The sequence below is a fragment of the Aquila chrysaetos genome, chromosome 4 (genome assembly GCF_900496995.4).
Source record: "Aquila chrysaetos chrysaetos chromosome 4, bAquChr1.4, whole genome shotgun sequence".
Taxonomy (NCBI): Eukaryota; Metazoa; Chordata; class Aves; order Accipitriformes; family Accipitridae; genus Aquila; species Aquila chrysaetos.
The window spans coordinates 55,691,713-55,706,457 of record NC_044007.1 but is presented as its reverse complement, the minus strand read 5'-3'; the positions used below and the strand labels follow the sequence as shown (position 1 = coordinate 55,706,457).

Sequence of the window (14,745 nt, the reverse complement as noted above, 5' to 3'; positions counted from 1 at the left end):
AGAGGCATTTGGTGCCTCTTAACTGAGTAACAAGGCAATAAATTCTTGAGTTTAGTTGATTTGTTGGACTATATTGCATTTACACTGGGTGATGAAGCCATTTAACTGGTGAGGTTACATTGCTGTGACACAAAGAATTATGGTAAAATTTTTATACAGTTACTTATAAGGTCACTGGGATCCTAGTGATTTTATTCAAGTGAAAGCAATATAAATGAATTAATGAATAATCAGTGGACTAAGGTACCCTGAAAGATCTGGGACTATAAAAATAATTTTAAATGAAGATGCAATTTAAACGTCCAGATTTTTGAAAGAGCATGGTGGGAATACTTGGGATTGTTTCATAAGACCTTTAGGATCTTCTGTTTTAGCATTGGTTGGTCACCCTGTTTAGCCAGGCAAAACAAATTGCTAATCAAATTTAGCTTTGTGTATCTAATAAAGACTTTGCTTCTTAACTGCTGCTGAAGCAAGTCTGTAATGTTTTGTAGTAACTTTATAGAAACTGTTTAGAGCTGAATCTAGAAGAATTAAGGAATAATCTAATCAGACAGTTGACAAAAGATTCAACAGAGCATCCAGAATTTTAGTAAGAATAGAGAAAGGAGAGGGTCAGGACTGTGCAATATCAAATTAAAATGTGGCTTTTGACCTTTAGGCCAGGAACTTGCGTTATTCCACTGTTGTTATTACAAAACTGTCACTGCATGAAACACGGAAGAAGACAAAATCCCTACTGCAAGGAATTTACAATCTAAATAAAGCCCGTGGATTAGTATGAGTATAGTACACCCATGCATGCAGGGACTGAATTCTCAGTTCTGTGTTTTTTATTTGGGGGAGGTTAACAATTAAACATAGTGAGGAAGAAATAGGTCTTGGGAAAAGGCTTGACCGTGAGGTGGAATGTGCTCATGAGAGGAAGACTAAGATCTCTTAACCATGGAAAAATGCTCAATTATGAGAGTGAGAGAGGTAAGAGAAAGGTCAGATGAATTTGGCAAGACTGTAAGGAGTCCAGCTGAGATCCAGCTATAGGGTGACTATCTCCTCCCTCCAGTCACACTGGAGTCAGAAGGAATTGTTACATTGATTTTAACAGCTTTTGGGTCAGGCTCCTTTCCTGCAGATGAACTGGAGTGTAGGAGAGACCCAGCTGTGTGAAAACAGCACTGCCCTGAGGTGTTTTTGGAGGCTAAGGACATTCAGAATTGAATTTTCACAAATGAGACCTACCTATATTTCCTCCAATTTCATGTAAACTTTGGATCTGGCCTCTCATGTTCTGTGATGATCCGCGGCTAGGATGAAAAAAAATCTTCAGTTCGCCTTTCTGTTATAACCACTGCCTTAACAACCACCATCTCTATTAAGCTAAAAATTGATATTTTTGCCCCTGTGAACTTACTTATAAAAAGTGAGGACTTCTACTGAATGGAGGACTGCAGAATACTGAATCTGCTAGAGAAGTAGATTACTGTGTCATGGTTAACTAAACCTTCTATTCTATTATTTATTTTTTATTTCAAGAACAGCATTATGTGGTAACATGGGAAGACTTTGCAGAAAAGACTTTCAGATACAATTTACCATTTCCCGTAACTGTTAATAATTATTACTTTACAGAAATAAAAACATTAATGTTTTATGGGCAGATGTAAGACAATCCCTCTGGGTTCTCTATGCAGCAAGTCTATAAAACACATGTTTTTAGTAGTGGCATAACAGAGGGCAGATTGATTCTGTATAGAAGCCAATTATTAAGTAAAATATAAAGAATAAAATCAGTGCTTAAAATTTCTTTGACCAACATAACCATAAATTAACAATTTTAGATTAGAAAAAGAGTTCTTGTAACACAATGAGTCTTCGAAAAGGGAACAATCTATTCATTAATGGTTCTGACATTATTGTTCAGGAAAAACAAAATGTTCTGATTTACCCACCTGTTTTCACAGTGGAATCGAGCCAGGATGTCTTTGGCTTTTGTTTGGCTGTTGAGTTGAATTGCCATAGAGACTTTTGAATGCAGTGGAGCATAAACTCTTATCACCCCCTCGGGTATGTCAGACTGCAGGTATGGGGGAAAAGTGACAGCTCCCTAAAATCAATATTCAGTAGAGTAAGTCTAAGACAAATATTGCTCTAGCTCCATTCAGAAGCAGTTCTGCAACTCTTTTGAGGTTGCTTGCAAAAATCACTGTCCTGGAGTCACTTGATGATTCAAAAACCATTTTTACAGTTAAACGAATGCAAATTTGTAGATACGGTCTAATGAGATACAACACAAAGACAAAAACTCCTTGGTAAGTACTACATAAATTCACACGGAATAAAGTCAAGTCCTTGAATTTTAACTGCTTGCTGTTAACATTGGTCAGTGAACCAACTGCTTATTTAAAAATACATAAAAATGATTAGGAATATCTGCTCTTCCTTTTAAAGATTAAATTCTCCTGAGGCATGAAGATCCAGTTTTCTGTTTCCGCTTCCTATAGCTTCAACTAGATCAAACCATATGTACAATAAAATATCAGAAGTACCATATGGTTTCTGTTAATTTGAAATTTGACCTTGTGTAGGGTTCAAATGATCATCTATGAAGTTTATGCACTCTTCCATGATTAATGGCAGATAAATCAATTAGCAAGGTTTGCATTCCAGTTCTAATCCAGTTAATACCATGCTGAGCTGAGTACAATAGTCTCTCCAGTCTCTGTCCCTGTGTAATTTAGAACATCTGAGACCTGGGGATTGTGTTAAGTGCTCTCAAAATTCAACTCAGTTATCCAAACAGAGTTTGCCTCCTATTTACCCTTCATATTTCAGCTACCTGCCATGGCTAGTCTCATTTTTATTAGATGCAAAGCCAATTACTACGATCAATGAACTTGTCTTCCCGAAGGTGCAATGACTGCAGTAATTGACTCTCCTCAGAAGCTCTCACTGTATTCGTTCCAGGGTGAATACAGTTTTGCAACACAATAGTCTACACTGCCATTTTAAACAAACATCTCTGTGTCCATCTGCAGCACAAATGCGTGTCCTTCCTACCCACAATATATTTCAGTCAGTGCTGGCAAATGATTTCTCCAAAAAGCTGAATTTGCATGGATTCACAATTCATACGTATCATTTCTCTTTCTATTTTTTCCCAGACATTCCCTTCTGCATTTTCTCTGCTGTCTGTATTAGGTGGCTTACTCTCTATTTCTTGTAATCTCAATATCACTCCTTCCTAATTTGTCTTTTCCTTTGTTCTTCAAGACTATTCTTCAATAACTATAGAGTACTTCATCAGTTCCTTGATTATGCCTTTTACAATTCACCAATCTCCATTCTTTTAAACCTCCATGCAAGACTCTAAAGACTTTCTCTCCAGGTTATTAAAGGTAGTTACTACATGGAAATACTACATATAAGCTGCTATAGGGGCTGTATACGTTACGCATCTGTACACAGCATGCTTTGTTGCCCAAATGATATGTTACATCTAATACCCAAGTTAATTTTAGGTATCTATTGAGGTAGCATACCTCAAGTAAGTTCCTAAACTCCATATTTAGGCAGTGGAGAAAATCTGGTGGCTTTAAGACCTCCAAAGGAAGATTTTTGTATCAGACTTTCCTAAGTCTGAACTGCACCGGGAGCTCTGGAAATCCTCTGAAGTATCCGCCTCTCTCCTCTGACTATATGGGGAATAACAACACAAACTACTTCATTAGGTGCTTAAAATTTAGACCCAGTTTTGGTGTCTATGTTAGGCAAACTGGTTTTTCTCTCTGCTTAGAAAGTTAATGCAAAGCTGTAAAATTAAAGCTTGCAAGCAGAATATCGAGTAGCCTGGACTAGGGCACGGGTAAGTGCAATTAATCCTAATATGGACCATCCTACTATGCAGTTACAGATCTATGCATTTGTTGAATATCTACAGATCATTGCTGTCAAGGACAGTCCACATATAACCATTTTCTTATAAAACAGGTACAAAACCAGCATGTGTTTGTAAAAGCTAATACGCTGCTAGAAATCATTCTGCCTTCTTCACCTTTTCTCAGTCAATCCCCAAAGCTTTGTCTTATCAGGATGTTGGACTCGGAAGCCATCTTTCAAGACAGCTTCCAAATCAGCTTATTTTGTATGGCAAAATTTCCTCCCCACCCTGAGAAGCTTTTATGAGGTAAGAAAGAAGGGAGGCTGGTTAAAGCTGCCCTTGAAAATGATATGTTTTTATCATACCTCTGGTCTTTCAGGTCTGTCCCGTTCCATGGTCTTTCTCCTCAGAAGTTTTCTCACTCCTTTGTCAAACATCAGCTGCCTCTTGCTGTTGTTCATTGCTGCCTCATTCATTTTTCTCACTTGGGAAATCAGGAAAGATGGGACCTAAAGGGAGGAAACCAGAGCTGAGAATATACAGCAATTTTTCCCCCATAAAATTGGCCCTGGGGCTTTAGAAAGGCACCAAATTTTAGGCAGCAGAAGATACAAGCGATTAGTAGCTCTCTGTAACAACCCACAGTTATTCCTTTGGTGAAACTGTAGATCATCTTTCATACCATATGAAACTTTTTAGTGATGTTTGCATTTGTAGGAACTTTATTAGGAGGTAGTTTTTGTAATTCCCATCATATCCTCTCTCTGTTATGAGGAAATGAGCTGAGACTGTCGTCATCTTAATGCCAACCTTCGGAAGTCCAGCAAGTAGTCACACTTTTGGCCCCTGTTATTAGGGCTAGACTTCTAACAGTCACTTAATCTCATTCAAGTTTAAATATCTCACCTAGGCATCTAGATTAAATCATTCTCCTTTGCATTATTCTGTATAAACAATAGTGTGGGATAGGTACCTCCAGACGGCAATTTGTGCTAAAATGGATGTCTTAGGTGACGTTAATCTCCATCCAGAGGTATCTGTCACCCTATCTCATTCTAGATATAAAAGACTCCAGCCAGTTTCCAAAGAATAGCTAACTTTTTCTTCTAGGAAGGTCAGTTTGCTCTGATTTCTCCAGAGCTGCTGCATATGGCAAAAATACTTCTCTGTACCAGAGCCATAAAGAGGGAACCAGCATTACTCACTGTCCACAGGATGTCCTGGTACCGAATTAAAAGCCGCACAATGTGTGCTGTGGTGGCAGCTGCTTGCATTTCTTGTTGGTTTGCACGTTTCCCTTTGTAGATGAAAAGGTTTGGTGCAACAATCATAGAAACATTCCACAGATTCATTTTATTTTTCCCTTCATTAGCAACCACCTTCTTCAGGAACTGAAGAAAGGCCTGGAAAAACAAGACTTGTTATGCTGAGCCTCACAAAATAGTTTACTTCTTAAATGCAGTGTCATATGCACAACACATCTGCCTCGAAAGCTGCTATATTTGCACTTGGAGGTGAAATTTAGGGGTTTTTGCATTCTAATTTGGATTACTCTGATATTTTCTGGCACAACCACCTGTGTCAATCACAGAGGAATAGTTAATGTTATCAAGATACACATTAATAAATTATCACTTAAAGCATAATCCCAAACTGTAAGTCAAGTACAGCATCTGCACTAAGGCTCTGAATCCTGTAGTAGAGGAAAGATATACAGGTGTTGCAATGGATTAATTAATTTCTTCCATAGATTTTGAGGTGTCCATTTTGATGTATCTGGCCAAGGCTTTTTATATTGCAGTCACCAGGGTGATCAGCCTCTCTTCAAATGTACACCAGTCCCATATGTGATATAATCTGAGGAATTTCTGCCAGCAACCCCCAAACTTTTATTCTGGGATAATGAAAGCAAGAAGAGCTCAGTGGTTGTTCGTTGAGATCACTTCTGCACATGCATGGCAGAGTCAAAGGAAACTCATTTCACTTCTGGGCAGTTTATTCAAAAGTTTTCTTGAGTGACTGAATAGGATGGATTGCAGCTGTGGTTAGAGTTGGGGTCTGCCAGTGAGTGCTTTTGCAACACCATACCATTAAAACCGCTGTCTTTATACCCTGACATTGCAATTAAAACATTTTTACAAACCCAGGAATTACAAAACAGAAACTGTTGGAGAAATTTCTACAATCTCATTATAGATAGCAAGTAGAGATGCATTCAGTTTTGTCATCACTTCTATTTTTGCATAAAAGCCTAGTAAAAATTAAGACTACTCGTCTAGCATGTGTTCTACATATACAGCTCTATAGCGATATGGACTATGATAGAAGAAATAACTGCCATTCTTCACAGAGCACTAGTAGGCCTGCAAATGCTTTAAAGAGGATGGTTATTCTTGTGTCTTGTTATAGTATAAATAAATACAGATAAAGAAGGCACCTGGACTCATAAAGCTGTATCTAAACTGACCAGTGGGACACTTTCAGAGGTGGGGGACTGCAGGGTCCTGATGAGCAGGGAACCTGATGAAATGTCTGGGGGCTCCCAGGCAGCTTGTTCACCCAGGTTTCCTTTATGTGGAAAAAAGTCCAAAGACACAACCAGTGTCTCTTAGGGTTAGGACATAGCTGCAGCCAGATCTGGGAGCTCCCAAGCACCCAAAATGCTTGTAGCCACCGTGTCTGTATCAGGAAGTAATACAGGAGTGTGGGCATGGGTTTGTAAGGCAAATCAGCTGAAGCTGAGGTACTGACATCTGTGCTACAGATATACGTTTCAGGGGTTTTTACATTGGACTACCTCCTTCAGGCTGGTCCAGTGCCCTGGAAGCCCTTCAGCACTGGGTGTACACTAGGCAAGCTCCTGGGGTGCAGCTTCTTGTTTAACTTCATCCTGGAGAGTGCCAGTTATACAGAAAACCCAGAAACTGGACCTTTTTTTTCCAAACTATGTGAGGAACATGCCTCTTTGAAATAGATGCTCCAGAATAAATGATGCCTGGGAGCCATTTACTAACACCAGCAGTTGGATACCTCCAGCAACTATTTCTTAATTGCTTGTAAAATAAATGACAGCCAGGGAATTGGAACAGCTTTTCATGGAAATGATAAAAACCACAGATGAATACTTTCATGGTGCAGTATCTGATAACTGACTGTTAGGAAAAAAAACCAACAAAAAACCAGGTCTCATTTAAAAGTCAAAAGCACCACAGATGGCAGGTGATAGCATATGAAGAACTTACCTTGGCTGTGTCTCTGTTGGCTTCAGGCAGCAGCATGATCAACAGATGCAAAGCTTGTAGCTGTAACTTGATCTTGGAGATTTCTAAGAATATGAATAATTAATATTTTTGAAATCCCAGTTGTAATTGGCTTGTTCTAAAAACCTTGTTGGTCAGCAGTTCTAGAAACACAGCAACCACTGCCAGGTTGAGACTAGCATGTTTAGGTGTTGATTAACCATAACCTTTTTCCAAATATAAAATCAATTTAAGAGTGGGTTTTTCCTCATCATGTTCGGTCTTTGTCACAGGGGGAGACAAGGCTCTATAAAATTGTCTAGATAGCAAGAAGCCAATATTTTTCAGTGCTAGCCAGTTTCTCTTCAATGTCATGGTCAGAATGTGTTGTGAATATGGATCAAGTATTTTCCCCCTTTCAAACTGAAATGGATTATTTGTTTTCAGAAAATTTTCAAACTAATATTATTGAGTAATTTGCTGAATGCTTGTGCCATTGGAGTGGAGATTGATTGCTTATAACTTTAAAAGTATTTGTCCCAAATCTAGCACTCTAGATAAATGTAGAGCCCCTTGTCAGTTACAAAATACCATCATGTTTTCAGCAACTGGTATATACATACTAACACTGCAATGCTCACTGGAAGAGCTGGGGTGGAGAAGATGGGAAGAATAACTCTGTCATTTGCTTCCACTCAGGGTGGATGGGAGAGATTTGGAGAAAAAAAGTCGTGTGAGTTGTGGACAGTGTATCTGTTGTAGGGAATAAGGTCACTTTATTCTGTGCAGACACCTCCTGCTCAGTCTTCTCCAAACTGCTAAGCGATTGTAACTGCACGCAGTCTGGGACTCACAAGGAGCACACTCAGGTATGTGAAGGTTACAAGAAGGGGTCACCTCTTCGTGCCCTTTAAACTACCTCATGGAGACGCTGAAAACTTGGCTGCAACCTTATGTAAAGGTCCTAAGTTTTCTGTACCAATTTGCCTAATAAATTCACCATCCTGATAGTTTCACTCTGTCCTAGCTCAAGTGAATTTACAATGATGAAGTCAATAGGTATGGTAAAGTACTACTGCATTCTTCTTGGAAGAGAAATGAACAAAATGTACTGAGAATGAGAGGGTGTATGTACACTGAAAACAAAACCCAACTGCCTGAAGCTTTCTGTGACCATGCATGTCTTTGTATGAATATTCTGACCTCAGCATAAACCTTAAGAGAAAATAGATCCAATAGAGTATCAGCTAAAAGGCAGTCACTTGAGTTTACCTTGCAGAAATTTTCATTTGTGAAATCTATAGTCTGTGTGAATCAGAGTCTATATATGAAAGTCATTGCTCAGCCATCGTTTGCTCACAGGTTTCAAATCTTACATTAAACAGTTGTGTCATTCACACAACGAGTCTATGCTATTAGCTAAATGCAGAGACTTTTTTCCATTTGAAAAGGAAAGGTTGCAGAAAATTTAAATGTTTAGGTAATGTACTGGGCCTTTTTTTCTCTCTACTTCAGAAAGAAAAATGTAACATCTACTATTCCATTTCATCTAGATCAGTCCATACTAACTGCATTTCCACATACTTTCCACTAGCGTGATGAAAGCAGGCAGGTATTCTACTGTGAAGAGTGGGCTTGGGAGTTCTCTTACAAACATTTTCAGCAGTCCTGCTGCATCGTTATTTCGTACTTGGTCCCAGTCAAAAGTGTCTTCATAAAATTTTGCCTCAAGTTCTTGATGGAGATTCTGAAAGATAAAAGGAACATCTGACCTTTAATCATTGCTTCTGACCCGGCAGTTTGAGATCACTTCAGAAATCCCATTACAAATGACAGGCAGGTTTACACCGCAGTTGAATTAAAGTAGCCCTAAACCAGCAATGGTCTAGGTACAGCCGCGCGGAGTTCAGAGCAGGTTAACAAATTAGGTTCCTGGGGATATTTTGCAACCCAGGCTAAATTTGGTTTGCTATAGCTAGATTTCTGCCAGTGACACATTTGAACCATTTTAAAGCAAGACAAGAGCTGTTCTCTTTGTTCAAAACACTCTCAAGAACTTTTGATCCTTAAATCACAAAGGAGTGACATTTCCTCACTGCCAGTGAACTTGCTAGTCTGTTGGCATCTGAGCCCGTGGGCCTTGAGCAAATGGCTTTAACGTCAGGTCTTCCTGTCTTTAGAAGGATGTTTTCTTTTAGGATAGCTAGAATTAGATTCGAATACTTCATAGAAAAATATAAGTATCAAACCATTACTGTCAGAAAACCTCTACTTCATGCATGCAACCCCTCCACCCACCCCCGCCCTGCCTCAAAAACACAAGAGAGATCTAAGACAGAATTGTTTATACCATTTTTGGTGCCCATTTAATCATCTTGTTCTCCAGTGTCAGCATCTTGCTGACAGAGGTCTATTTAGTTCTGGAGGGTAACTAATCAATGTTTCACACACATATGTGAATCAGAAATATTCAGTAAGGTTCCTAGTAGGAACAGAATTTGGCTTCAAACCCAGATCACTGTTTGGAAAATGCAAGCGCCTCAAAAATTTGTTGGATTAATAAGCTTGAAGGACACTATTGTAATATAAGGATATTCATAAATAATGCAGCTTTCACAATTATTACTGGCCAAACACTGCCTTATCCATAGGAAGTTTGTTGCTGTTTTTTTGTGAGACCATCTGTGAGAAAATATATCTGTAGCTAACTTTCAGGTTTCAGATCACATTTTTGTCAAATGTACTTTAATATACGCAAAAAAGTTTAGTCCATTCAGACAGAAAAGCTTTTAAAAATGAATTCTGTTTACCATGTCTCACATGAATGGAAGGAAATTACATATCAAATATGGTCACACATAATGAATTGGAATGGTTGACACAAAAGGAAATAGAAAGTCATTCAGGATTTGGTATATAATGTTACAATCTCATTTTTACTAGTGTATTTTACTGGTTGTAATCTGGGCTATCTCAGCTTCCTCTGTATTCACATCCTTTGCACATAATCCATACAAACACCTGGATTAAATTCTCTCCTGGTAACTGACTGGGAAATGCGGAACAGAAATCCTCACCTCATCAAAAGCACAAGAGGACAGAAAAACTACTACACATTTTTCTGCTGATTGGAAAAAGCCTTAGAGAAATAGAAAGCAAGATTTTTGAAGCATAAACATTTAATATATATATCCACACAGGCAAGCATATATGTATATTTTATACACTCCCCCCCATATACATATGTGTATGCACCTAAGTACTTTTAAAAAACGTTTTTGCAATTTTTTTTTTTAAATGTGACTGATCCTACAGTAGACTATCATACATTTTTGGTTCACTGGAGCTTTTGTTACAAACCAGATTACAGAGGAAAACTTGTATTTATTTCTTCTGTTCTTTGTTTTATCAAAGAGTAACTTTAATCACTTCCATATGCCTTTTCTTTCTCCAAACAAGACTGAAATAAATTTGGAATGCCCTCAAATCCTAATGTCATAATAACGTATGAAGGCTTTGAAGGATGAAATCTGGATCTGCTTTGAAAAAAATCTCTTTCTTGCTGGTTGGCTTGTTGGACCCACTTAAATGAAGCCAAAACTCAAATAATTTAAAACTTTCATATGGGCATCACCAGTATGGGAGAGTTATGTATAAAGTCATATCTCATAGTAGCTCCCTGGATATAGGTTGTAAATAAGGAGTGAACAAGACACAGTACAGTATACGCAAAGAATATGAAAGTAATCTAGTTAGAGCACAGCCTTGCTGTGTAATCTCCCCGGAGAGTTTGGAAAAAAATTTGTATGAAAAAATGAGGAAGCTGAAAAGTACAAGCTAAATTAGGAGCTCCCTTCTGCAAAATGTGGCACTTTGTAAGGTGCTGAGTGCTTTTATCATTCCACAGGGTCAAAGGGAGCTGGGATACTACTGCCTGTCTTTGGTGTGTTTCATGTCATGCCGCTTTTTCTTGTACAGTCATTTTTTATGATCCCCAGCCCATCAATGTTTAGCAATCCCCAACACTTGTGTGGCTGCCACAGTGTTGAGACTTCCTGCTTCAGAAAGCAAGACTAGCTTTCTTGAGGATGATTAAGTGGGAGTAGAATGCACTATAAGAAGTTGCTTAAACCAGACCAAAAAAACCCTAGAAAAAAACAAAAATCTGGGAAAGAGGTAGACACTACTAAGCCCAGAAAAAACTTGTTTTTCTGATTTGCCTCTGCCAAAGGCTTCCAGGTGCTGCAATCAAGTTAGTCTGGGGAAGCAACTTAAAGCATTACTGCACCACGATGTCAGGTTATTGAGTACCAACTATCCTGTGTTCATAGCCCACAAATAGCCTGTGAAAATGTAGTACTTGAACCTGCCAAACAGTGAACACAGGCCAAATTTCTCTCACTTGGAACATGAAATTGTAAGATCACAGAAGACAAACGAGAAATAAAATGACACAAATGTTAAAATGACATAGAATAAGATCTTTATCTGAAGTTCGCTCAGTTTAGCAACTCTGGATTTCTGAAATAAATTAAACCAGAGATAAGATCACAGCAATTTTGGACAACAGAGATAAACTGAAAGATTCCCTCAATGTTTAGTGGAGAAAACTGCATTCAACTTCAAGTCTGTGCTTTATATAGAACATTAACTAATGCAAAGCAATAGACCACATGTTCTGTGATTTACTGGTTCCCAGGAACCAATCTGACCTTTCACTGGTAGGAATAGAAATGCTGAGCTACACACATCAGTATTTATGTGCAGTGTGAATTTGTGTATGCTGTATTATTTTACAGAGTCTGTGGTCCAGGAGACAGAAAACTGGCACGAACGTGTACCTTGACTCTGGAGGCAGATCCAGGCACTCGTAGAATTCCTTCAGTTTCTAAACCTGTTTCCTCAAGCTTGAGCAGCAACTGAAAAAAAAACCCAGCAAAACCCAGGAAAATACTCAGAAGCACTTAAAAATGCTATTAACTTTTTTTTTTTAAATCTAGGTATCCTTGAAACTAATTTGAAAAAGATACATTTCTATGTAATTTGCTAATGAAAACAAGCCAGCTCATGTAAATAAACCTTCCTAATTTGTTCTCCATATTCCTGACCCTGAAATACGGAGTATGCAGAGTACGGAAAACTGATAACGCAATAGGTCCCTCTGTCCTTGATTTGAGACTTGGCACTGCTATAGAACAAGTAACACATAAACATATTAATAAAAGGGCAGATACACTGGGTAAAACACAATGGTGTTTTGAGGGAAAATTAACCTCTGAGAAATGTTTAAGTCTTTCCCCAGGGAGCACAATGGAAAGGTCTATAGATAACATACCTTTCTGGGAACTGAGAACTCAGATTAGAAAATGATCCCAGGATATTTTATTTTGAAATTTCTGTGAATAGAGGAATAGGCTTTCCACTCTAATTCTTTATAAAAAAATAAATATGTTTTGATTTAACATAATTTAGAATGAGGAAAAAAAATAAAATAATTTCCTAACATTTATTCATACAGATCTGGATTTTCACCACCAGCTCTGCTTCCTCCTTCTAGCTGTTGGATCCTTCTAATTTTCCATGGTATCTTGACAGCAGAGCTGTGGAGATGATTGCAACGTCATGTAGATATTCAAGTCACATCAGTCTTTCCCCTGACACTCCACACCACTTCTCCTTTTGTCAGTATTTACAGGGAAATTTGTTGTAGTTTAGAGTCCATGTAAACCTGTGTAATTGCACGTGTGCTTGTGTCTGTGTACCTGTCACCAAGATATCTGCTGGATGTCATTGTACTGTCAAATTACTTACATAAATGACGTCTTGTCATACAAACCTCAATGAGAAAATACCACTTCCATTCTGGAAGTAATAGCTAAGTAATACCTACAGTTTGAATTTATGTGACATTAAAACTCCTGAGACAACTCATCTTTGCCACTGCTGCACACACACAATTTTGCATGGCTCTCTAATTTAATGAGAAAGGGAAACAGAAAACCAGACATTTGTTTCCCGAAGTTTCCTGCATGGTATCCTATCATTACAAAAATCAAAAGAAGTCCCCACCACAGATAAAACACACAAAAGGAGCAAATTTTGTCTCCTTGTCACAAGGTTTTCAAACCACAACATACAGACAGACAACCTGTTGACACCTTCAAGTCTGTAAAGTCTGCATCTTTTTTTAGTTGATGACTCTCTTGAGTGTCAATGCAAATGATGGAAAAGCAAATCTTAGTGGCTGAGCAGGCTTAGTTATACTCACTTTTTGGAAGATGAGGGGAACTTTTATTCCAGGAACCTTCCTTTGATCATTCTCCAGCAGTATGGTGAGAGGCACTCCAAACAGACCATTTTCTTAAAAATAATAACAACAAACGTGAAAAAGAGGAAACACAGTGCTGTATGTGCCTTCTTCGCAACACTGAGCAGTGCCCAGGTGGCCACCATGGGGATGACATAGCACGGTACCTCGTCCCCGCACCCTCTCTGCACGGTTCCTCTTCAGCTCCACCCCCAGTGCATCATAGAAGGCCGTTAGCTCAATTAGGGAGAGGTAGCGGATCTTCTTCATGTCTTCAGCAGAGAGGTCTCCAACCTCTGTCAGTCCAAACCGGCTTTTCCGAACAATGAATTTCTACAGTAGAGATGGGTCACATCTTTATTTGCACAAAAATTACAGGAAGTGAATTTTTGTTTTGAAAGAGATGCCCGCATGTGATTGATAGGAAGTCATATTTGGGTGGATGGATAACACCAAAGAGCTGAACTACAACCCTATATATTGGCCTGGTATGTTGACATAACTTGCATCTATCTGAAACATAAAATTAAGCTTCTTGCTCATCATGTTCCCTTGCAGTTTGACTGGTAAGCGGTGCTGGAGCAGAGGTATTAACCTCAGTGCCTGTACTCCAGCTGGGACAAATGAGCTATGTGCTACTTAAACTTTTGCCCAGTTTCAGCAGTGCATATTACTATTTATTTATGAGGTCTTATAGGAGAGTTCAAACTAAAGATCTGAGGAAAACCCCAGAAGCAAAATCACTTAGTCCTGATGCCAGCCTGCCAATTTACTGGTACTTTTTATTACTCAAGAAGCATTTAGGCTGAGAAACAGGACTCCCAGCAGCTAATAAATTACTTATTCAAGTAGGCTTGAACTGAATGATACTTAATAATTTGGGGGCATGTGAAGATGTCTACATATTTTGGAAACTGCAGTGTCATGGACCAGAGCCAAGAATGTTGCATCATGACAGAAGCATTTGTACAAATGTCAAAAAGAACAACTACCCATCAGTTTTTTTGCATAATTGTTAGACATAATAACAAAGTTACAGTAAAAACCATACTTTTCAAAGAACCATGGATCTTTGGTAATGTATGTTTTTTTAATTTAATTGTAATTTAAACCAGTAATTGTTAGTCAGAGGTATAAATAAATAGCATTACAAATCATCTCCTCCCTTTAGGGAACTGAGTGGAAACCCAGCCTTTAATGATGTTTTGCTTCTGGAGATTTCAGCCCAGTCCTCCCTTTTTAAAAAAAATTTGGATGCAATAGGTTTAACCCATCTTTAGATGAAGCCAGTCAAACAGGTTAAGAAAAAAGCAAACAAAAAA

General features: G+C 38.4%; 1 protein-coding gene across 2 annotated transcripts in view; it reads right to left on the bottom strand.

The window, feature by feature from the left end:
- ARHGAP28 (Rho GTPase activating protein 28) overlaps positions 1 to 14,745 on the bottom strand; it is a 77,007-nt gene that overhangs the window by 4,967 nt on the left and 57,295 nt on the right. The window contains exons 6-14 of one of the 2 annotated variants that reach the window (XM_030011518.2): positions 13,591 to 13,756; positions 13,385 to 13,476; positions 11,958 to 12,035; positions 8,701 to 8,863; positions 7,120 to 7,202; positions 5,083 to 5,280; positions 4,243 to 4,386; positions 1,950 to 2,104; positions 1,240 to 1,304 (exon numbers count right to left, since the gene is read on the bottom strand). In XM_030011518.2, the coding sequence (XP_029867378.1) occupies positions 1,240 to 1,304; positions 1,950 to 2,104; positions 4,243 to 4,386; positions 5,083 to 5,280; positions 7,120 to 7,202; positions 8,701 to 8,863; positions 11,958 to 12,035; positions 13,385 to 13,476; positions 13,591 to 13,756 (1,144 nt within the window). The remainder of the gene's footprint in view (positions 1 to 1,239; positions 1,305 to 1,949; positions 2,105 to 4,242; positions 4,387 to 5,082; positions 5,281 to 7,119; positions 7,203 to 8,700; positions 8,864 to 11,957; positions 12,036 to 13,384; positions 13,477 to 13,590; positions 13,757 to 14,745) is intronic. The other variant, XM_030011517.2, reaches the window with a different exon arrangement.